The sequence below is a fragment of the Neovison vison genome, chromosome 6 (assembly GCF_020171115.1).
Source record: "Neovison vison isolate M4711 chromosome 6, ASM_NN_V1, whole genome shotgun sequence".
Taxonomy (NCBI): Eukaryota; Metazoa; Chordata; class Mammalia; order Carnivora; family Mustelidae; genus Neogale; species Neogale vison.
In genome coordinates, this window is record NC_058096.1 from 125,947,643 (window position 1) to 125,973,566 (window position 25,924).

The 25,924-nt window shown below is 37.3% G+C and overlaps 1 protein-coding gene and 1 pseudogene across 1 annotated transcript; both read left to right on the forward strand.

Annotated features, from left to right (window-relative positions):
* The first annotated feature begins 3,791 nt into the window (after nucleotides 1–3,791).
* On the forward strand, nucleotides 3,792–4,265 carry LOC122910549 (annotated as a pseudogene).
* An 8,146-nt stretch (nucleotides 4,266–12,411) lies between these two features.
* Nucleotides 12,412–25,125, forward strand: DBR1 (debranching RNA lariats 1). Its single transcript, XM_044252289.1, has 8 exons — nucleotides 12,412–12,724; nucleotides 13,358–13,482; nucleotides 15,221–15,301; nucleotides 17,108–17,193; nucleotides 18,864–19,088; nucleotides 21,724–21,804; nucleotides 22,051–22,196; nucleotides 22,703–25,125. The coding sequence occupies exons 1-8, from the start codon at nucleotides 12,528–12,530 to the stop codon at nucleotides 23,394–23,396; spliced, it is 1,635 nt and encodes a 544-aa protein (XP_044108224.1). The 5' UTR covers nucleotides 12,412–12,527; the 3' UTR covers nucleotides 23,397–25,125.
* The last annotated feature ends 799 nt before the right edge of the window (nucleotides 25,126–25,924 follow it).

Sequence of the window (25,924 nt, forward strand, 5' to 3'; positions counted from 1 at the left end):
AATAAGGGTTATGAGAACGGAGAACTAAAGCTCTCTGCCTAGAATGTAGAAGGCGTTATATATGTGTATTTCCCCAGCATATGAGTCAAACAGAAAAAAAAGGTGAGGAGGGGCAAATATCTGAAGAATTAACACTAAAGTGCTCTGGTAACTGAAGCCAAATAAAAACATGCTTCTAATTAATTTTTCTGATTGATTAATCCAGCTTTCCCGCTCCGTGTGTATGTGTATGTGTTTGTGTACAAAACTGTCCTGGACTTGGCTGGACAGGTTTCACCTGCCTGCTGCCTACAACCAGTAAGTTTTCATTGATTGCAATGAGTACATTATTTGTCTTTTTTTCTTCTTCCATTTTATAGCCACTCCTTAATTCAAGCTGTTACTACCTCTCCTGTGGACTAGAGCAATAGCCTTCCAACTGATCTTGTAGACTCTAGCCTTTTCACTTTGCTCCTCACTGCTTACCTATCATCTTCCTGTTTCGGTATCCCCCTCTTTTAGAACGTTCCCCTTAAGTCACTTTGCTTTTAGAAAAGCCCTACATTAGAACCTGTTTTTGCTAACCAAAGAAATCCAAAGAGAATTTTTGCTTTTATGAAAAAAGGTAGTAAATAAAATAGCAGTGAGGGTTTGTTTTGCAGTGAGTCTTGTTAAAAGCAGCTCTCAACCCCAGGCAGCTGGGGAGAGTGACATCCCCAAGCTCCTTCCCCAAGAACTACATTGAGCATCTTAGTATTAAGCCACCCATAGCTTGTCTGTGAACATCTGTGCCTTATCTCCATTTATTTTGTGTATCTCTTAGCAAGATATTTCCTAAAGCATCAGAAATGTCTAAGGTCTGGAAATGCTCAAAAATGTTTCCATATAAAGTAATGGTAATTGCTTCTTCACTTCATGCCATTTTGATTTAGAAAGTTTTAAAAGAGCTCTCTAATTTTGGATAATGGGGTAAACCTGTACTTGGTTTCCAAATTTATCGTAACCTTAATCATCCTTGCTCATGGCTTTGTGTTCCCAAACATCTGTTGAGTTTCTGGAAAGCAAGAATTTCATTTTTAGATTTTTCCTTCTGCAGTATTTCCCAAACTTCAATAATCTGCATACCACCCATGCAATCTTTGTCAGCCTTCACCCAGGTGTTATTATTTACTCAATATTTTTCTTTAAGGTTAATTTCAATTCATTAAATAGTTTTATCTTTATCCTAAACCACAATAGTCTATAAAATCAACTTTTTTGTGCTCCTTATTTTTTTAAAGATTTTATTTATTTATTTGACAGACAGATCACAAGCAGGCAAAGAGGCAGGTGGAGAGAGAGGAAGGGAAGCAGGCTCCCTGCTCGATCCTAGGACTTTGGGAAAATAACCTGAGCTGAAGGTAGAGGCTTCAACCCACTGAGCCATCCAGGTGCCCCTGTGCTCCTTATTTTTATTCTAGTACATATTAATGTAATAACTACAAAAAAGCTTAAATGTCCATTCATCGCCTAGAATCATGTCATATACTGTTTATCATAAGAGAGCAGAGCATAACCTTTGAACAGAGGATACAAAAATATCACTTGAATTTTCAGCTGATATTTGTATGATATAGAGTTGTGATAGCTGTATTTATCCATGCTTCATCTGTTAGCTCAAGCAATACATCTTCCAGGAAACCCCTTCCCCAAGTATAAGTTAAGTGACTCCTTCCCCATGTTTTTATGCATCATGTTTTTGCCACTAATGCAGCATCTCCACAGGAATGAGCAGAGAGCCTGATCCAGGCACTCCATCCTGGGATACCTGATCCGAAAGCAGACGCTTAACCAACTGAGTCACCCAGTCACCCCGAGCAATATTAATTTCTGAAAAAAATGACAAGAAAGTGTGAATTTAATATGGCAAAATAGAAATACAAAATAAAAAGTAAGTAGCTGGAAAGAAATCTGAAAAACATTTGTAAATATCTAAGTGCAATGGCCAGGATAGAGAAAGCTGAATTTTTGAAAGTAGAAACATACCTATGCAAAAAGAGGTAAGCATAAAGTATAGAAAGATAGATGTAAACCAAAAACTGAAGGGCCTCAAAAGGGCTTTAGGAGAACCTTTAACAAGATTTGACAACAGAGAGTCTTTAACTAGAACAAAAAGAGAAAATGCACTAATGGTGGTACAGAAGAGATATAGTTCAGTTTAACAGTCACTAACTGTGGGTTTACTTGTGCCCATATTATACTAGGTATTCAAAGTAGTATAAAGAAATGGTTCCCAATTTCAAGCAAACAGGAATAAAAGTGAGACTCGGTTCAACAATGTATTTAAGGTTTCTCAGAGTATGAATAAGAGGCTGAATTAATTTGGGCACAGGCTTCTGTATTTCAAAATCCTTATCAGAGCCCTCACAGTCTCCTGGGACCTGATAGGTCTATCCTACACAGGACAACTAAGCACTCACCTAAGCAAGCAGCTAATTAAGCAAAATTTACAAGGGCTTTGCATTGGGAAACAGTGCATCAGTAATTCATCAGGTGTTTGAAGGGTGTAAAATATGCATGTGCATAAAGCAGTAGTAAGATGTTGAAAAAGTCTTTTATTAAAAATTACAGGAAAAATATAGAAAATGTTCTTTTTAAAAAAGATTTTATCTATTTATTTAACAGAGAGAGACCACAAGTAGGCAGAAAGGCAGGTAGAGGGGGAGTGGGAAGCAGACTCCCCACTGAGCAGAGATTCCCAATGTGTGGCTCAATCCCAGGACCCTGAGACCATAACCGGAGCCAAAGGCAGAGGCTTAACCCACTGAGCCACCCAGGCACCCAGAAAATGATCTTTTTATAACCAAATTACGATGGAATTTTAACTTACAAATATGGAAGAAATTATGGAATTTGAAAGCCACCACGTGACAACCATGTAAGCTGTAATTTTTTGAAGAATCATCAATAGATGCTTAAGCTAATTGGTGAAAATTTAATGAAAAACAAGATATTTATCCAGTCTCAAAGTATCTTCCTCCAAGTGACTAATGATAAACTTGATAGACACCAGTTTATTCAAATGATTGCAGTTAATATCACTACTAATGGGATAAATAAACATCATGATACGATGCACTGATAAGGATACAACATCACTTTCATGGGATTCCTGCTGAAAATGCCTAAGTGTAATCAGAGGAAACATCAGACAAACCCTAACTGAAGGAGATTCTACAAAACAACACACCTACATACCTTAAAATTGTCATGAAAGACAAAGAAAAGCTGAAGAATTGTTCTAGATTAAAGGACACTAAAGTGACATGACAGCCAAATGCAACTTGTGATCTGGGATTGAATTCTGGAAAAGGGAAAAAGCATTTTCTCCTCTTGCTTACAAAGGTCATCAATGGGAAAGTTGGAAAATTTTATCAAAATCTGTAGGTGATTGCTAATCTTTGCTACTGTCCTGAGTTTGGTAACTACTCTTTTTATGAAAAGAATGCCCTTTTTCTCAGGAAATACACAGTGAAGAATTTAAGTATAAAAAATGAGTAGCTGTGAATTAAGAATTTTTTTCTTTAATAATGAAAAAGGAACTCATTTGAGAATAATTTTTAAAAAGAGGACCAAGAATGCTGAAAATGTATTCTTTCAACAAAATGTATGTACTGGGTACCTACTATATGCCAGGTACCATGCCCAGGAGTGGGTAATACAACTATGAACAAGATAGATACATTCCTTGTTCTCACAGAACTTTCAGGCTCAGGCACAAGGTAAGGAGAGACAAGAAAATAAGTCACTAGACTTTTCCTTTTGGTGCTGCAGCCACAACCATGAGTATGCTCAGGCTTCAGAAGAAGCTTGCCTCTGGTGCCCTCCTCTGTGGCAAAAAGAACGTCTGGTTGGACACCAATGAGACCAATGGGGCATTGGTAAGAGAAAAGGTCCTGCCAATGCTCAAATGCCTGAGAAGGTAACCTGCATGAGGAGGGTGAGTATTCTGCACCGGCTTCTCAGAAGATACCATGAATCTAAGAAGATGACTAAGAAGATTGATACTAATCAGTATCACGCAGCCTGTCCCTGAAGGGTAACATGTTCAAAAACATGCAGATTCTCATGGAACACATCCACAAGCTGAAGGCAGACAAGGCTCGCAGGTTGATGCTTCTGGTTGACAAGGTTGAGACCGACAGATCTAAGACCAAGGAGGCTCCCGAGCACCATGAAGAGTGGCTCCAGACCAAGAAGGAGGAATCATCAAGACTCTGTCCAAGGAGGAAGAGACCAGGAAATAAAACTCCCTCTCTTTTGTCTGCACATAGTGGCCTCAGCAATAACACAGATCAGTTATTTAATAACTGAAATAACTGAAATAATAACTGAAAAAAAAAGGACTCCAAAAAGGAGTCATTAGAATGTAGTCAAATAAGTAAAAGGGTATGGTCCTAAGGCAGCCTCTAGGAGAGAAATGTCACCAGGACTGACATCCTTTCCGTGGAAGTAATCCCCAAGCTCTGACCTGAAGTGTCAAGAGGAACAGCCCAGGCAAAGCCCTGGGTTATATTCCACACAGAACTTGGCTTGTCCATAAACATTCATCTAACTGAACAATTAGGGTACCATTTCACTGTGTTTAGGTGTGGTACACTGACAGATCTTTTAAAATCAATGCTAGAACAAGAGTTCCAATTATTTATAGGAAGAGTGGTACTGTAAAAGCAGCAGGTCTTCAGGTCGCTATACCATGTTCTGGATTGCCTGGTAATAAAAAGACACCTCTGCACCGAACAATGGGGACCACATTAGGCAGATGGATTTGAAAACGAAGACATGAAGGTAACGAGTTAGATAAAGTAAAGCCAATCTGTTTACTATTTACAAAGCAGGAATGGAATCTGGAAGTTACCAAACTTGTAACCAAGAGGTACTGAGGTTTGTTTGTATTTTTTATCTTTTTAGTGAAATCAGAAAATGCAGTGAAATGTCTAAGTTTAAGATTCAAAGGCCAGAAACAACATAGCACTTTTATTCTTTTGTGACATTTGCCTCTCTTTAATTTAGTTTTACCACCAGACTTGCTCTCTTAGTTTTCCTCCAGAGTGTGCTGCCATCAGGTGGTGGCAGGTGCCAAAATCACTAGTTCAGGGATGCCTGGGTGGCTCAGTTGGTTAAGCAGCTGCCTTTGGCTCAGGTCATGATCCCAGCGTCCTGGGATTGAGTCCCACATAGGGCTTCTTGCTTGGCAGGGAGCGTGCTTCTCCCTCTGCCTCTGCCTGCCATTCTATCTGCCTGTGCTCGCTTTCTCCCCCGCCCCCCGATAAAATCTTTTTTAAAAAATCACTAGTTCAATAATAAGATGCGGATAGCTAGGATGGATGTTTTTTTTCTTGAGGTGTGTCACATTTTTTTTGAGGTGTGTCACATTTTATTTAAAAACAGACTTGAAAACTTACTGCTCAAATATCTCCCTAGCTCACTCCCTTACTTCATGAAGGTTTCTGCTCAATGTCACCTTATCAACATGGTCTTCTAGAACCACGCTGTATTCATGAAATACCTACTCCTTATTTCAGCATTTATTTCCTATCCCATCATACTGCTCTATTTTTAATCATCCATCTTTTAAATAGGTTCTTCCTGTGTTCTTTATTTTTACTCAACTCTTATTTGACTGTATTTCATTGTCAAGTCATTTTTTTTCCATCAAAAAGTGCCTTTGGGTATTGTTTCCTTGGAGTTCTTTTATGGCTGAAAACATCTGCTTGTTGCCTTCTACTTGAATGACACCTTGCCTGGTATAACGTATTGGAAAACAGAACCCATTCTAGGCATTTTTTTAAAGAGTATTTATTTATTTATTTGACAGAGAGATCACAAGTAGGCAGAGAGGCAGGCAGAGAGAGAGAGAGAGGAGGAAGCAGGCTCCCTGCTGAGCAGAGAGCCCGATGCGGGACTCGATCCCAGGACCCTGAGATCATGACCTGAGCCGAAGGCAGCGGCTTAACCCACTGAGCCAAGGGTTTTATTTATTTGAGAGAGAGAGAGGGAACAGAAGCAGGAGAGAGGGAACAGAAGCAGGGGGGAGTGGGAGAGAGAAAAGCAGGCTTCCCTCCAAGCAGGGAGCCCAGTGTAGGAGTTGGCTCAGGGCTTGATGCGTCGCTTGATCCCAGGACCTGATCATGACCTGAGCTGAAGGCAGATGGTTAAGGACTGGGCCACATAGGCACCCCCCTATTCTAGGTATTTCAAGCAAAAAAGATCACAACATTTTTTTAAAAGATTTTACTTTTTGACAGAGAGAAATCACAAGTAGGCAGAGAGGCAGGCAGAGAGAGAGAGGGGAGGAAGCAGGCTCCCCGTGGAGCAGAGAGCCTGATGCGGGGCTCGATCCCAGGACCCTGGGATCATGACTGGAGCCAAAGGCAGAGGCTTTAACCCACTGAGCCACCCAGGCGCCCCAGATCACAACATTTTTGAAAGAGCTAAAGATGCCAATGAGGCAGTTGTGGGGGAACATACCTTACTTGAGATCAGGAACAGTAGGAAGTTCACCACCATTGAAGGACAGAAAGAGCTTTCACCTGTCTTTTCCTTTCTAATTTCACTCAAGTGTTTCTTATTTGCAAACCCAAATCTAGACCTTAGCTGGCAAGTGAGTCTAAGAAATGTAGTTTCTTAGTTCTAGCCCCTGCACTACATGGGCAGAAACTAAAAATACACACACACACACACACACACACACACAGGGAGGGAGTATTTTATATATCTATGATACATTATATATATAAATTATGTATCTGTCACATATAATAAGTATTACATATATGAGAGTAAATGGCAGAATGATGCTCCTTTATCCCTAAATGTATTATATATATATATACATATATGTGTATATATATATATATATATATATGTTTCTTGTTTTAGGAAAGTTTCCTAAAAACAAGGAATTCCCTTATATAACCACAGTAAAATTAACAAAACCAGGACATTAATCCTGACACAATGTTATTGAATTTACAGACCTTATTCACATTTGGCCAACTGCCCTAATTCCATATTCATGAAACTTCTGTCTCTTTAATTTTTAATCTTTCTCAGTTTGTCCCTTCTTTTATGAGCATATTTTTAAGAAAGATAAACCAGTTATTTTTCTTTTCTTTTTTTTTTTAAGATTTATTTATTTATTTGACAGAGAGAGAGAGATCACAAGCAGACAGGGAGGCAGGCAGAGAGAGGAGGAAGCAGACTCTCTGCAGAGCAGAGAGCCCAATGCGGGGCTCGATCCCAGGACACTGGGATCATGACCTGAGCCGAAGGCAGAGGCTTTAACCCACTGAGCCACCCAGGCGCCCCAACCAGTTATTTTTCAATTGTCATTCTCAATATGTTTGTCTCATACATTTTTTTAAATTTTTTTATTTATTTATTCATTTATATTTGACAGACAGAGATCACAAGTAGGCAGAGAGGCAGGCAGAGGTTGGGTGGGGTCAGGGGGAAACAGGCTCCCTGCCTAGCAGAGAGCCTGATAAGGGGCTTGATCCCAGGATCCTGGGATCATGACCTGAGATGAAGGCAGAGGTTTTTTTTTTTTAAGAAAGCCAAACATTGAGTACTTTTTTTTTTTTTAAAGATTTTATTTATTTATTTGACAGAGAGAAATCACAAGTAGATGGAGAGGCAGGCAGAGAGAGAGAAGGAAGCAGGCTCCCTGCTGAGCAGAGAGCCCGATGCAGGACTCGATCCCAGGACCCTGAGATCATGACCTGAGCCGAAGGCGGCGGCTTAACCCACTGAGCCACCCAGGCACCCCGAAGGCAGAGGTTTTAACCCACTGAGCCACCCAGGTGCCTCATCTATTTTTCAGGATTAGATTTGAGTTATGGATTTTGGTAGGATTACCACAGAAATAACATATAACATATTGGGAGACACATGATGAAGATTAGTTCACTCCTAATAAGGTTAACTTTGATCATTCTGTTAAAGTGGTATGTGCTAGGTTTCTCTACTGTAAAATTCTAATTTTTGTGTTATAATAAGTATCTTTTGAAAAAATACTTTGAGACTATATAAGTAGTTTCAAATAACAGATACATTGAAACTATGTATGTATCCTATTATTCTCCTAAGTTTTACTCAGTGGTTTTAGTATTAATTGAAGATACTTGCTGGAAATGATGATGATGATGATGACTACGATGATAAAATGGTAATCTCTAATCCAACTTTCCTTCCATATTTACCAATCAGCATTCTTGTGTAAATAAGATCTCTCTTTCCCCCTATTATTTATTTTTATTAGTATAGAATAGAGTTGACCCTTGAACAAAATGGGTTTGAACTGTGTGGATCCACTTAGACATGGATTTTTTTTTCCATCCTCATTCAGAATGGGAAGAGTGTGAGGGTTTCTATCAAGTCTGATTCTTCCTGGATTTAAGAAAGTCAGTGAGACTTCTCAAGTTTGTTTACTCACTGGTATGGCCTCTAGAAATGGGGTGTAGGTTGGAATCAGGAGCTGAGCCACAATGCACTTCTTCATTCTTATTTTCATCTTTTATTTCCTGCTTTGACCACTAGTTTTTGAATGTTATGGTATTAAGATATTGTTTCCTATTGGTCACAAAAGAAGAAAATTCAAGTTGACTGATACATTAAAATTTTCTTCTAAACCGTGCATTTGGAAATCATAACGAGATACCATTGCACAAAATGCAAGGAAATGGCTTAAATGTAATAGACAGATAATACCAAGGTTGTTGAGCACATGGAATAATTGGAATGGTTTTATATTCCTTAGGAAAGTGTAATTGGCACACTTTGGAAACAGACCTATCTATCAAAGCTAAACATATATCTACTCTATAAACAGAGATTATATTACTGGACATAATCCAAGGGAAATAAGTGTAATGTCCACTAAAATATTTGTACAAGAATGTGCATGGTGGTTTTATTCACAATAGCCCCAAAGTAGAAACAATCCAGTTGTCCTTCAGCAGAACAATAGACAAACTGTGGTATGTTCATATAATGGAATACTACACAGTAATAAGAAACAGCATCTTATGGTTTTATCTATTTATATTATAGATTTACAGATGAATACCACAAACATTAAATTAAGTGCATAATATATACCAACATTTATATGAAATTTGTAAGCAAGCAACATAGGGGAAGAAGATTAAGAGTCCACTTATGATGAGCATTGAGTAATGTATGCAATTGTTGAATCACTAGATTGTACACCAGAAACTAATATAACACTGTATGTTAACATAGTGGAATTAGAAAAAAAAACAAGCAAAGCCCATCTATGTTGATAGAGGTTACAACAGTGCTTTTCTTTTGGGTGTAGGGCCTTGTGAGGAAGTATAAGGGAGTCTTTCTGAATGCTGGAAATACTTTATATCTTGATATGGATGGGGTTTATATGAGTGATTACATATGTCAAAATGGGCTCTTAAGTTTTAATTTGTTGCTTTAAGTTTAATTTGTTACTTTAAGTCAGACAACAATTAAAATATTTTACATGGAAGAAAATAGGATCCAGAAAATGACAATTCCTGTAGATTAAAAATTAAATGAATCTATGGCCATGTAAACTTTGACAAAGCAGGAAAGAATATCCAATGGAAAAAAGACAGTCTCTTCAACAAATGGCGTTGGGAAAATTGGACAGCCACATGTAGAAGAATGAAACTGGATCACCTTCTTGACACCATACACAAAAATAAACTCAAAATGGATGAAAAACCCAAATATGAGACAGGAATCCATCAAAATCCTTAGAGGAGAACACAGACAGCAACCTCTCTGGCCTCGAATGCAGCAAATTCTTACTAGACACGTCTCCAAAGGCAAGGGAAACAAAAGCAAAAATGAACTATTGCGACTTCATCAAGATAAACAGCTTCTGCATAGTAAACAGCCAACAAAACCAAAAGGCAGCCTACAGAATGGGAGAAGACATTTTCAAGTGTCTTTTCAGACAAAGGGCTTATATCCAAGACCTGTAAAGAACTTAGGAAACTCAAAACCCAAAAAACAAGTAATTTGGTCAAGAAATGGGCAGAAGACATGAACAGACATTTCTCCAAAGAAGACATCCAAATGGCCAACAGACACATGAAAAAAATGCTCAACATCATTCAACATCAGGAAAATACAAATCAAAACCACAATGAGATACTGCCTCACACCAGTCAGAATGGCCAAAATGAACGAGTCAGGAAACAACAAATGTTGGCAAGGGTGTGAAAAAAGGGGAATACTTTTACAATGCTGGTGGGGATGCAAGCGGGTATAGTCACTCTAGAGAATGGTACAAAGGTTCCTCAAAAAGTTGAAAATAGAGCTACCTTATGACCCAGCAATTGCACTACTAGGTATTTATTCAAAAGATACAAACATAGTGATCCTTTGGGAGATGCACCCCAAAATTTATAGCAGCAATGTGCACAATAGTCACATTATGGAAGAGCACAGATGTCCATCAGCAGATGAATGGATAAAGAAGATGTGAATATATATATACACGTGACTACATATATGTATACATGTACATGTATATGTATATATATGTATATGTGTACATATATATATAATGGAATATCAACCATCAAAATAAATGAAATCTTACCATTAAAATGACGTGGATGGAACTAGAGGGTATTATGCTAAACAAAATAAATCAGAGAAAGACAGTTATATGGTTTCACTCTTATGCAGAATGTAAGAAACAAAACAGAGGATCATGGGGAACGGAAGAAAAAATAAAATAAGATGAAATCAGAGAGGTAGACAAATCATAAGAGACTCTTAATTATAGGAAACAAACTGAGGGTTGCTGGAGTGGTGGTGGGTGGGGAAATGGGTTAACTAGGTGATGGGCACTAAGGAGGGCACTTGATGTAATGAGCACTGGGTGTTATATGCAACTGATGAATCACTGAACTATATCTCTGAAACTAATAATACACTATATTTAATTACTTGAATTTAAATAAAATTTTAAAAATCAAATGGAAAATGTTATATTTAGCAATGCTGTAAAAATCATCTATTATATATGTAAAATCCAAACCCAAAGGAGAACATATTAAAAAAAAAGATTGGAAGTACTAGATTTCCATTTCTTTTTTTCTCTTGATCAGTTTAAACATCATGAAAGATCTCTCTTGTAAATTTGAAAGAAATTGACTGTAAGCCCCTGTGGGTACAATGTCTTTCAATGGATTTCTTCAAATTTCCAGGATTTTCTTATTGTCATGGTTCTGTTAATATCTTCTCCTTACTTCTGAATTAATTGTGGTATCATTGTCCCTACAATGTTATTTTACACATTTTTAAAAAAATGAGGGATGGTGGGGCTCCTGGGTGGCTCAGTGGGTTAGAGCCTCTGCCTTTGGCTCAGGTCATGATCCTGGGGTCCTGGGATGGAGCCCCAGGCCCGCATCGGGCTCTCTGCTCTGCGGGGAGCCTGCTTCCTCCTCTCTCTCTATCAAATGAATAAATAAAATCTTCAAAAAGAAAATGAAGGATGGATTTGTTACTCCCTGTATTATATTGATTAGATTACTTTTCTTGATTAAATTGGCGAAAGGTGTTTCACTGTTTTCCTTGTTTCTATTTTGGCCACTCATTTTTCAATTGTTCGGTTCGTTTCCCTCCTGGATATTTTCCAGACATTCTTCTGCTTTCATTGAGCTTACAGTCTAGTTATGGAAACAGCTATTTGGTAGGAAGAAGAGTCCACAGCCCCTTTAAAAAAAAACAAACAAAAAAAAACACACAAGACAAAAAATCCCCCCATAATTTTAGAAACTCATTGGATAATTTAGAAACCTTCAGTGAGTTTTTAAGTTGTAGTTAATAATTATTTTTAGTTTGACCTCTCTTTTTTAAAAAATCTTTCAATTTCTAATTCGCTTTCAGGCAGTTATCTTTGCCGTCAGAGTTTCCTCCTAGGAAATTAGCCAATCCCACGGTCTCACTTGTTTAGTTCGGCTTAATTTTATCAAACTAAACTACTGTTTCTGGACTTTAAAAAAACCCCAACTTTTCTGTTTTTGATCTTCTAAAACAGATTTATTTATTATTTGTGAGAGAGCGAGAGAGCGAGGGTCAGGCAGAGGGAGAAGCCGACTGCCCGCTCAACTAGGAGTTCCACGGGGCAGTCAATCCCAGGACGCTGGGATTATGACCTCAGCAGAGAGCAGACGCTTAACCGACTCAGTCACCCAGACCTTTCCTGGTTTTGATTTTTATCATCCGTCATACTGCCGTAATTCGAAGACCCAGAAGATAGGCAAAGCCCCATTCCATTAGAAAGCTCTCTCAAACCCTGTAACTCTTGCCCTTGCCCATCCCTATCTCGCGATATTTGGAAACCGGAAGTGAATTCTATTTCGGGCGTGTTTTCGAGGGGTGGATTCAGTCAGTGTTGGCGGGAGCTGAACGGTCTGGCCGCTTCTTGCTGTCTGGCCTGTGCTGGCGCTGGTGTAGGGGCTTGCAGGCAACCCTCCCCGCCTCCAGCCGTCAGAATGCGGGTGGCGGTGGCCGGCTGCTGCCACGGCGAGCTGGACAAGATCTATGAGACGCTGGCGCTGGCGGAAAGGCGCGGCCCTGGGCCGATAGATCTGCTGCTGTGCTGCGGCGACTTCCAGGCGGTGCGCAACGAGGCCGACTTGCGTTGCATGGCGGTCCCGCCCAAGTACCGCCACATGCAGACCTTCTATAGGTGAGCGAGGGGACTCGGGCCCCGGACCTGGCGGGGCGAGGTGTGACTATCCAGCAGGGAGTGGGAGAGAACCCGGACTGGGTTCCAATCCCCCTGCCCCCCGCCCCCCGCCCCCGGCCTTGACTAGCTGTCTTGCTTAGTTACCTTCTTTTGTTCACCTGGTGTCTAGGAATGGGCGCTTAGTAAATGTCACTTTTCTCACATCCTTTCACCTGTCTTGTTTCGGAAGGGATCGAAGCCTAAGGGAGAAACCTGCAGGAAGGAGCTGACAGGTTAATTACCTTGTACTTGATAGGACTCTGGGACTGCTTTCTTTACTGATCCAGGAATTTTTATTGGACGCCTGCTTTGTTCGTCCGTGTTCTAGAAGCTAAGGTTCGGAGCTGACAAAGTTCTTGCTTGACCTTATTGAATGCGCGCTGGCTTGGAACCCAAGGTGGCAGCTCCAGAATTCCTAAGGACTACAGGCAATTAGTTTAGAAAGAGCTTTTTAATTTTTTACAGTGGGCTCAGATTTTTCCTTTGGACCTAATTTTGCTTTTCTGCTATGCCCAATTTTATGGGCATCAGTTACTCCTTTCTCTATGCCTAATTTCTGCTATGCCAACTGACAACTTTACCCTTATGTTCTAGGTATTACTCTGGAGAGAAAAAGGCCCCAGTTCTCACAATCTTTATTGGGGGAAACCATGAAGCCTCAAATCATTTGCAAGAGTTACCCTATGGTGGCTGGGTGGCGCCAAACATTTATTATTTAGGTATGTGTTCATGGGTAATTTTTTGGTTTGTTTGGAATGGAAGAGCCTGTCAGGATTTGTATAATATTTGGGCAGCGTCTTGAGATGTATAGTGTTTTGGGAATGCCTCTTAATTTAAATAGTTAATTATGAAAATTTAATTAAAACAGGTAATTTAGGTAATCATGAAAATATGTCCATGCTTCATTTGGTGTTTAAGCAATTTTGATAATGTAATAACTGCAGAGGCCTTTTACACTATGTGCAATCCCTTTATTTTTCTCTTTCTGTATTAAACTAGAAAAACGTAAACTTATTATAATGGAAATTGTTAAACATACACAAAAATAGAGAATAATATAATGGATCTTTGTACCTATTAACCAGCTTCAACAACTGTTACCATTCTGCCATCCTTATTTCAACCTCACTCCCCTCCAAACTTTTTTGTGGGAAGAAGTGACTGGAGTATTGCAAAACAAATCCCAGCCATCATATTATTTCGCCTGTGAATACTTCAGTACATATTTTTAGGAGATAAGTGTTTTCAAAAATATCTCAGCTACAGTACCATTATTATACTTATCTAAAGTAGCAGTGATTCCCATTATCTGTTGCCTACTTCATGTTCAGATTTCTGTGATTATCACCAAGAGTTTGATTTTACGTTTGACTTGTTCAAATAGAATCCAAAGCAGGTCCACACATTTCATTTGCTTGTCATGATTCTAAATCCTCTTACGCTATAACGGTTCCTTTTTTCCCCCACCCCATGTTGTTGATTTGTTGAAGAAGATGAGAAATTTGTCTTACAGAGTTTCCTGCTTTCTGGATTTAGCTGATTGGAATTCCTATGTTGTTTAACACATTCATTTTATCCTTTGCAGTACTTGTAATCTGTGTTTAGATTCACAACCTGATTAGATTCAGGTTCAATTTATATATTCAATTTATATTCAGGTTCAATGTATATAGTCCTGTTAGACTATACAGTCCTTTATTCTCTTTATTTAAATGTTTATAGTGGGGTGTGGGGTAGCTTACTCAGTTTAGTGTATGACTCTTGGTTTCAGCTCAGGTCATGGTTCAGCATTGTGAGATAGAGTCCCATGTTGGGCTCCTCACTCAGTGTGGAGTCTGCTTGATAGATTCTCTCTCTTCTCTCCTTCCCGCTCTGCTCCTCCCCTAGCTTGTGCTTTCTTTCTCTCAAATAAATAAATAAAATAAAATAAAATATATAAATGCTTATAGCTCTAATGATGACTTCATAACTTCAGAAATGTAATTTCTCTAGTTCATTACTGGTTGATCTTTTGACAGCTCAATATTATGAGGAGGTTTGAAGATGGTCAGTCAGAAATGAAGTATAGAAACTTCTTTATAGGTTCTTTATATCTGTTGACTTTCAGATTTATAACATACAAATCCATCATAGGACATTTTTCCTTTTTTCCTACCCAACCAACTGTAATATTCGATTAGGTTCCAAATTATGTCAATTTCTCCCTTAACACACCTAATCTCATGTGTTCCTTACTTTCTGCTTAGTCTCTTGCCTGTCTGCTTCTAGGCCTCTCCTCCCTAGTCTGCCTTATATATTGTTGGCTTATCACTATGTAAAAGAGTAACTTCATCATGACATTTAATTTTCAAATAATTTTAGGACTGCATAGAGTTCTAGGCCTTTATATTATTCATTTAGTTAGTAAAGAGATTGCTTCTACTTATGGTAATTTTATTTAACTGTGTACTTTTTCAGGTTTGGCTGGTGTAGTAAAATACCGAGGCATAAGGATTGGTGGCATCTCTGGTATCTTTAAATCTCATGACTATCGAAAAGGTATTATTCTGAGAATTGTTTTTAAACTTTAGAACTTGGTATGTCTCAGAGTAACTTAAGCATAATATAGAGTTTGACTTTTTCATTGGATTTTTTTCTTTGAACTATTACTACTTTTTTTAATGAAATAGTTTATACATATGAAAATGTTGAGAACACTAGAACATACTATTTATGTATCCACTATCTAGTTTTATCAAGTCTTTGTATTTTGTGACTTTTAGTTAGGATTTTAAAGAAATAAAATAGTACACTCACTGTTTATCTGTCCTCAGTCCCATTCTCCTCTTATCCTTCCCTTTTCTCATCAGGCAGTCAATTCTTCTGAATTTGGTATTTGTCTTTCATTTGATTGTCATTAGGAGATGTGTAACAGCTTTATGCAGTGTATGATATAGTATGTTTCAAACTTCATGTGAATGTATCATTTTGCATGTGTCTTCCTGCAGCTTGCTTCATTGTTCAATGTTTTTGAAATCCATGTTGATACATCTCACTCTATTCATTTTAATTTGTGAGTAGTATTCCATTGTAGATGTATACTACACTGTACTTACTCATTCCACTGTTTCTGAAAAGATTATACCTTGGTTTTAAAGTTAAAGGGATAACTTTGGTTCACACTGACTTCAGAATTTTATAAGTTGGCAGCTAAAACTTATATCCTCAATGTAACTATTAAATCATGAGTCTGTTCCCTGCTGTGCTGTTCCCCATGATTCTAAACTATTGGCATAAGAGTACAAAAATAGGCTATCTTCTTCATGGCAAGTGTGGGTACAAACTGTCTTCCACTCTTTGGAGGATAGCTGGTAGTCTGTGGAAATTACAGAAGTACTCTGACCCAGGTGTTCTATTTCCAGTAATGTAATTTACAGATATATTCCACAAGTGCAAAGTGATGTGTACACATTTTTTTAATTTCAGCCTTGTTTGTAATGGCAGAAGGTAGGAACTCATTAACTATATCATGATAAAACAATACAATGTAGTGCTATGAAGCTTTTTTTTTTAAAAAGTAGAGAAGCAGCTCTATGTCTGAGGTATACAAAGAGCTCTAAGATACGTGAAAAAAAAAAACAAGGTACAGAACATGTATAAACTCTACTGCCATTTGCATTTTAAAAAGAGAAAAATAAAGAAGTTTGTGTATTATAATGTGCATAGTAGATATTCTTGGAATAAAATACTAAAACCTGACTAACACTGGTTGCCTCTAGGTAGTGTTACTGGTGGCTGGGGGACAGGAATAGGAGGATCCCTGCCTCCCATTGTTTTAGCAGCTTTGTAGAGGTAAAATTTACATATCTTTGGAAGTATACAATTCAGTGATTTTTTAGTAAACTTATAGGTTGTGCAACCATCTAAATTATAATAATTTAGAATTTGGAAATTCTATATATATAATATAATTAGAATTTGGGAATTCTATCATTCCCAAAAGTTTTGTGGTTAATCCCTGCTCCCACCCCAGCCCTATGCATCAGTGGTCTACTCTCTGGAGGAATTCTTCTTATTCCATTCTGATGGTATCTTTTAAAATTTAAACTATGTGACTAAACAACATATTCCATATTAAATATAATTTAATTTAAAAATCCACAAGCCCCTCAATTATTTAGATTTATGGTTAGTGATCACTTATTAGTAGAAAATATCAACATTTTAAGAGCAGTGTCTTCATAAAATTTTTAAGAACCAAAAGCATTAATGATAGACCTCAGTTTTGGAGAAGTGTATGTATATATTTGTATTTGCAGTATTTAAGGGAGTTGAATATAGCTTATTTCTCTTCTTTAATTTAAGGTCATTTTGAGTGCCCCCCTTATAATCCAGCTACAATAAGGAGTATATATCATGTGAGAAATATTGAAGTCTATAAATTAAAACAGGTATGTAAAAAGTACATTACAGCAGACTTGAAAAAAATGTTAAAGTAATTCTGTACCAAAGTGTATTTTGATCATTTTGGTATATGACTTCCAAGAAGAACTTAATTCAGTATTTCCAAAATTTGGATCTTGAGTTGCTTTTAGGAGGTTCACAGATGAACATGTTAAATTCTAATGTTATGAATTTATTTTAGGAAGTAATAATAAAATAGAACATTTAATCCATAACTTCAGATATTACTACTTAGAATAAGGCTAAAGAATATATATTGGCATAAAGTGAAACTTTAAAGAAAATACTAAAGTATTTCAGATAATGGTATTAAATAGGAAATAAATAGTGGTAAAAAATGATAGAGAATATGGTGAAATTGTGAAGGAAGTATTGGAACACTGGCTTAACTGGAGAGTAGGCAAAACCAGGTTTTTGTTTGAGAATGCATTAAATGCCTGACACTGGACTAAGCAGTTTCCATATAGGGTATTTCATATAATTGCCACACAATTCTGTGAACTGGTGTTACTCTGACTTTGTCATATTAAGGACGCGAGGCCAATGCTCAGATAGGTAAGTAGCCTGCCCTGGATTTCCCAAGGAGTTAAGGGATGGGGGCCTGGCTGATGCTGTCAGGCCCTCCCAGCGTACCCGACAGTCTCAGCAGGAGCACGAGGATGCTTTGCAGGCATTTCTTTAATACCCTACTCATAACAGTTCTCTGCCTTGAATGCTTTTTCCATTTTACTGATTTCAGCCCTATCAGTCTTTGAAGAACCTCCTTAGATACCAGTGTTCTAGGTTTTTTTTTTTTTCATAGTCTCCATGCCTAGAGTGGGGCCCAAGAAGGGTTGAGAGGCTTGAGCTCACAACCTTGAGATCAAGACCTCAGCTGAGATTAAGGGACAGATGCTTAACCAACTGAGCCACCCAGGTGTCCCAACAGTGTTCTAGTTTAAAACCATCAGCTTATTCTGAAATTTCATTGCACTTACTGCCTGAATTAGTTATTCAGTGATTAGTCATCTGTCATCTTGTATCATCTTGAACACTTAAGTTATTTTAATTTAGTTTTCCAGGTATTTTTTGCAGATTACTTGAAGGTGCTAGGGATCAGTAAAGTTTGGAGTGTATTTTGTGGCCTTCCCGTGAAGACACCAGCCACCTTAAATACCTCTACTGTAATTTATGTAGTAATCAGAGTTTTTTAGGTATATGCTATATGAGTCCATTAGGGGGAAAAAAAAGGGAAAATACCTTTGGGTTTTACTCTACTATTGACATTAGATATCTCATGAAATCTGGTGTCTGTGTATCTTAAAACAGTTTCTTCACTAGAAAGGAAAAGAATGACGGTTATTATATATTTTAGAAGCCCCATATGAAAGACCGTATCTGGCTGACAGTCTGATCAAAGTGTGTCTGCATGGCCCTGCCTTGCCATGGAAGACAGAGGTGATTTGTGAGGAGAGAGAAAGTGGTTTCTCCTGGCTTAGATGAGTGAGTTTAGTATTTCTTAGTTTTTCTGTGACCTTCTTAAATAAAGTTTCCTTGGAATGAATTACACAGAAATCTAAAGCTCGAAGTGGGCAAACGGTTGTGCGGTAGTGGAGAAACAGTCAGGGATTGCTTTTGATCTGTGTTTTAAAAAGTTTTCTTTCTTTTTCTGTTAAAGCTGAAGCAGCCTATGGACATATTCTTATCTCATGATTGGCCAAGAAAGATCTATCATTATGGAAATAAGCAGCAGCTTCTGAAGACTAAATCTTTTTTCCGACAAGAAGTGGAAAATAACACATTGGGAAGTCCTGCTGCCTCAGAACTCTTAGAGCACTTCAAGCCTACATACTGGTTTTCTGCGCACCTTCATGTGAAGTTTGCAGCCTTAATGCAGCATCAGGTAGAAACCAAAAATATTATTCTTTCATTTAACAAACACTTATCAAATATGTATTAAATAACAATTATCAAAAATAGTTGTAAATTGAGAGAAAGATATCAAATATAACTTTGCTTTTGCAAGTAACTCCATATCCTTGGGAGGAAGAGACATGCAGGTGATTATAAGATAGTGTAATAAATCAGTGATGAAAAGTGCCAGGAGACTGTGGGAGTACCTCTGCCATACTGTGTTCAGATGGGGATGTGGACAGGAGATGAAGAGATGAAGAAGGTTTTCCAAAGGAATTGACTGTCCCAGAAAGCAGTTGAATCTAGGTAACACCATCCAGGTAGAGTGATCAGTGTGTACAGAGACTAGTGGCCTGAATGCCTGGCACTGGCATGTGCTGGGGGACTGCAGCAGTCCCTTTGATTGAGGCAGAGGGAGAGATGAGGCTGGAATGAGATCATTGCTGCCTTCGGCGTCATTCTGTGGAGTTTGAGTTTTAACCAGAAGGTAATGGGGAAAGTTGGGGAGTGATGAAACCAGATTTTCGTTTCAGAAAGGTTAGTTTCATAGCAGTTTTGTGTATGGATTGTAGGAAGGAAAATGGGAGGCATATTTAAACAAAAGATGAGATTCTAAACTGTGGCGAAGAGGGAACACAAAGAACACAGGTTCCAGAGAGATTTTGGAAGCACAATCATCAGGATTTGGTGACAGAGAGGAACTCCCAGAGTTTTCTTTGGGAAACTGCTTGAATGATAGTGCTTGATGGAAGGTAGAGAATAAATTTATACTTACAATTAGGCTTTTATGGAATGTGTGGTTCTCTCTTTCCCCTCCCGTTCTCACCAAAATCTGACTTTCCCCATAAAGTATTCCATAGGGAAAATGTTTAGAAAATCCTGGGGTAACAAGGTTAGAGATTTCTTCTCAGGGGCTTCTATAATTTCTGAGAATCTCGAATGTGTTAATGGGCACTGGAATGTGGTGTGCAGTGCTTCTTGAACTTGACCCAACACTTTTCTGTGGTGGGGGTGCACTTTAATGATGTTACTCAAATACAGTTTGGAAAGTTATGTTTGAAAACATTCCTGTGGGCCCTTGCTGTTATGGGCTTATCCTCACTCCCCAGTTTCACTGAGATGAAGAGTCAAGGTTACTCCTTTTCTTTTCCTTTGGGCCACTGCCAAAGTGATTATCCTCTTTTAATATCCAAGTCATCCATTTATACCCATCACCTTTTCTACATCTCTGTTACTGTCTTCTATCTCCTAGGGCTCATGATACTCCTGAATTTTTACTGAAGCATCAGATTTGGTACTTTCCTCCCCATCCATCTTCTGTTGTCAACCTCAGGGACTTCAGTTTCTGAATGAATATGTTTGATCCCTTTTTCTTAGCTCAACCTCCTCTGACTTTGCCAGTGTTCTATTTCAGCCCCTTGTCCAACACCAGAAATCACCTTTCCTCAGAACTGCCTTGCTGCTACCATCTGTCTGTAATCTGTGTACCTTGCACTTCTCTTAGTCCGTCACCATCTGTCTGTAATCTGTGTACCTTGCACTTCTCTTAGTCCGTCACCACCAGTGAACTGAAACCTGGCCTACAGCAGGATGGCACAGAACCTGCTTCCTTGTCTGTTTTTCTCATATGCCTTACTAGTCTTCCTGAATCACTTTTTTACTGCATCTAATAAAATCTTCATGTTTGTGACCCACCACCTCTGCCCATGTTTCTTTCTGCCAGTTCATTAAAAAAAAAAAAAAAAGTTTCATTGGCATATAATTTACATAATATAAAATTCATCTATTTAAATTTACCATTCAGTGAGTGAGTTATAGTATATTTCCAGAGTTCTAGATGTTTCCAGAGCAAACATCATATAGCCCAGTTTTAGAACATTTCCAGCACCCCAAAAGATCTTTTGTGTCTATTTCCTGTGAGTCTTGTTCCCACCCGCAGCCCTGGGCACTCACTAATCTGCTTTTTGTCTCTCTGGATTTATCTTTTCTGAACATTTATATAAGTGGGACCAAAATCTATAGTCTTTGGCTTGTGGTTTCTTTCCTTTGTTTTTGAGATTCCTTCAGGTAGCAAGTTTAGTATTTCTTTCATTTTTATTGTTGAACAATATTTCATTCTGTGAATGTATCATATCCACTTTCAGTGTTTATCTAAGAGAGCTTTGCCCAACCCAAGGTTATAAAGATTTTTCCCTATAATTTCTTCAAAATTTGTTTAGAAGAAATTATACAGTTTCTTTCAATCTGCCAGATTACTTTTAAGCTCTTCTGTTATCATTAACCTTTGTATTATGTGCTTTGATTTAACTGTATCATTATCTGATTCTCTTTTTTAAATTTACTTTTTAATTATTATTATAATTTAAAAAATCCAGTATCATTATCTTCAGCATTTGTGTCTACCTTTGACTTTTGTAAGGAGGTTGAAGCCCAGAGAGTTTAAGTACCTTCCCAGTCATTATACAAGTGGTTACAGAACTGACTTATTTTGGAATGGTGACAGTTGTTGCTTTGACACATGACTTAGGGGTATGTTTAATAAAGATTGCTTCCATCCTATTCTGTGTATGAATTACCTATGATGTTTTAACATTTTTTTCTTAAATCATGCTTCACATTTCTAGGCCAAGGATAAAGGACAGGCAGCCAAAGCAACCAAATTTTTAGCCTTGGACAAATGCTTACCACATAGAGACTTTCTTCAGGTAAAAAGAAAATGAAATAACTTTGCAATATAGTTTTGTTCTTCCAATGACTAGAAACATAATAATTTTCCTTTTAGAATTTATTTATGCTCTATAATTTATATATTCTGAGAATTTTGGGGAGAATACTTAAGTTATGTTAGTGTTTGTAAGCTATTAAATTCCATTTACATTTTGTTATATTGAAATTCTTTGAATATTAAAAGTAGAAATGTATTTCTTAAAATTACTGATTTCTTTTTATAGGTGATAGAAATAGAACATGACCCCAGTGCTCCTGAGTACTTAGAGTATGATATTGAATGGCTCACTGTTCTCAGGGCTACTGATGATCTTATTAATGTGACTGAGCGTCTATGGAATATGCCTGAGAATAATGGCCTGCATACAAGGTAAGTCTGACCTTCTTTAGGGTTTGCTGTCTCTGTTGCATGCCCAACTTTTGTCCCATCCACCTCTTACTTTTCTTATTTTTTTAAATCAAGGGAATTATTATTAAATGAATGTCAGAGTAATTCAGGGTTTACTGACTGGTATGGAAAACTATAAATTTTCCTTCTAAGGGATATAAAAATAGATGATGGAATACCAACCCAAATAAGTGTATAAATGAATAAGCATGTATAGAACTGTAATATGGTGGAGATTTGGTTCACACATTAAATTACACAAATTAAATCACACAATTAAAGTGATTTATACTTGTTTTAGAGGGTGAATTAAGAATAGTTTTTTCTAAGAATTTTTTTTTATTTCAAAATGGTCCTTTGGAAAATTAACTATAATTTTATTAGATGGAATTTTTATATATGGTTTATATGAAGTCCATATTTAGATTTCATCTTTTGTTGTCTGAGGCTAATAAAATGTGAAAAGCTATTGTTTTGGACTTTTGTAGGTGGGATTATAGTGCAACAGAAGAAGCTATGAACAAAGTATTGGAAATACTGAATCATGACCTCAAAGTTCCATGTAACTTCAGCATAACAGCTGCTTGTTATGATCCTAGCAGACCACAAACACAAATGCAGTTGGTTCATAGGATCAATCCTCAAACTACTGAATTTTGTGCCCAACTTGGCATCACTGACATGAATGTCAGGCTTCAGAGGGCCAAGGAGGAACATCACTTATGTGGTGAATATGAACAGCAAGATGATGTGGAGAGTAATGACTCTGGAGAAGATCGTAGTGAATATAACACAGATACATCTGCCCTGTCCTCTATTAATCCAGATGAAATAATGTTAGATGAAGAAGAGGAAGATGAAGATAGTATTGTAAGTACGCATAGTGACATGAATACACCATCTGTAGAACCTTCTTCTGATCAAGCTTCTGACTTCTCTGCCAGCTTCTCTGATGTCAGGATCTTGCCAGGTTCCATGGTTGTATCTTCTGATGATACGTTGGGTTCCCCAGATGGCAGAGAGGGGAAACTTGGTGAGGCTCCAGAGTCAGGGGATGGAAACGATTTAACTGAGTTGCCATTGAAGAGGCTGAGTGATGAACATGAACCTGAACAAAGAAAGAAAATTAAGAGGAGGAATCAAGCCATCTATGCTGCAGTGGATGATGATGATGCAGCATAAGACAATTGAGTTGTCTCCGTATTATATGTAGATATGTGATTTTTGAGACTATATTTTTAGAGTTGGATTTTTGACTCAAGATTTAACTTTGTAATAATGAAGTTACTTAAGAGAATTTTTAGTTAGGTATTGACTTTGTCTTTAGTCCTTTGTATATTTCAGATGAAAATATTAAAATTTCATATATTTACTTGATTGAGTTCCTTTTTTTGGAAGATGGATATTATTCACTTTCATTTTTTTCAGGAAGCACTTACTGAATACCTACTTTGTACCAGGCACTCTTCTGTAGGATGGCTCTATAAAGATGAGTAAGACAGGGATTTTTACCTTCAAGGAGTTACTACCACTATGAATATTTTGGTGTATAAAATAAGGCATATTTAATATTTTGTTTTGGGAAATCATTATTACGTGTGTGATTTTGTATGCTTTCTTTTTATTTGTTATAAATATTTTCTTGGTCTGCTCTTAATGTCTGTCAAATATAATTGAAATTGAAGATGGTAAATAAGGTTTCAGGAAATAAATTCCTTTAAATACTAAATATTGGTAAACAAAATTTTACACTTAATTGCTGAGATTCATACAGCCTTGTAGACTTTAGCATATTTTAGCTTTAGCTTTAATTTTAAGGTAGTTATAGTAAGTGTTTCAGGTCATTTGGGTACAGTTTAGCTTAGTCTTAATTACTAGTGGGGACTGAGTTGCATAAATGCTGCCCTTTTGCTGTTATGGATTACTAGTAGTAGACTATTTTTAAAGATCTACATGGAAAAACTATACTTCTATCCTGGTTCTGGTTAAAATGCCTGGGTGACCCTCAGAGATGGTTGCCCTATACTTGGGTCAGTAGCCATGAATTCAGATTGTTCTAGGATGTCATCATCCCATAGTAGTCCACATCCAGGGGCCAATCTAGGAGAATGATTTAGTAGTTGACGTCTATTTTGTCAGCATCTGGCTTGAAGAAGGTTGAGCACTTTATCCTTATTGCCATCTATTTTGTTTACTTTCTTTTTTGAGTGAATTTACTTCACTAATTTAAATTTTCATTATTTACATGAAGTATTTAAAAACTATGGATTTCCCCTATTGCTGATTTAATAGAATCTATTAATAGATTTAATAGAACCCCATAGTTGTGACACAGAGGTCTCTCCCCCGAAATTCTTTAATAAAGATAAATAAAAGCACAAAGTAATTAGATGTAAAATAAATAACAGTTTGTTTAAAAAAAAAAAAGACAATCCTTTAGCTTGCTCAATCAAGAAAGCACAAATGCCAAAAATAAATTAAAAAATAAATAAAAGGGAGAAATAGCCAGTAAAACAGTGTATTCAAACAAACATAGAATTACCCTCATAACTTAGTACAAATAAATGTGATAAATAATTAGTAGGAAAATAGAATTCACTGAAATTCATCCTACTGGAGGTAGAAAGTGGCAAAAATTTCCACAGAAGGAATAGAGAAACTTATCAAAGAATTAACGCCCACAAAAAAGGGCTGGCCTAAGTGGATTCAAGAGGAAAGTACCAAATAATCACTAATGTCAGGTAAACTTACAAGATGTAGAAAAATGAAGGAAAGTTTAGTTTTCTTTTTATGAAGCAAGTAAAATGTTGGTATCTAAATCTTGAGTCAAGAATGCACCAAAAAACCCACAGACCAATCTCACATATGAATATTGCTGCAAAAGTCCTAAATAAAATACTAGTAAACAGAATCTATAGCGCATTTAAGGTGATTTAGCATGACTGATACAAAGATGGTTCAATAATTAGGAAATGTGTTCATATAACTCACATAGTAGTAGATCTAAGAACAAACATGGTTATCTCCGTGGATGATGAAAAGGCCTTTGGGCAAAATTCAAGACCCATTTCTGATTTTTTAAAAAGTAAAATCCAAGGGTACCTGGGTGGGCTCATTTGGTTAAACATCCAACTCTTGGTTTCTGCTCAGATCATGATCTCACGGGTCTTGAGATGGAGCCCTGCATTGTTGGGCTCTGTGTTCAGCGTGGAGTCACCTTGAAGATTTCCCCGCTCCCTTTAAAAATACATAAATCTTTGGGAGAAAAGATCTAGCATCTTGTTTAATGGGGAAACACTATTGGCATTCTCATCAGAGGAAAGCAGAAGGTCAAGGAACAAGACAGGATATCTGCTACCTCCATTATACTTTAACATTGTATCTGTGTAAAGAACAAAGCAATTAGACAAAAGAAAACAGTGAGGGAAATCAAGATTGCAAAGGAAGAGGCAAGTAAATATAGATGACCTGAATGTTTAGGTGGAAAACACAAGAAAATAAAAATTAAAACTAATACAGCGCAGTAGTAATACAGTAATGTAATAAGATAAAAATCAACATATGAAGCAATAGCTTTCACATATACAAGTACCAATAACTAGTGTGATACAAACAATATCAAAAGGAAATACTTAACAAGAAATGTGCAAAGCCTGTAATGAGGGAAACCTTAAAATATACCCCAAAATGCAGAAGTAGACTTGAATTAG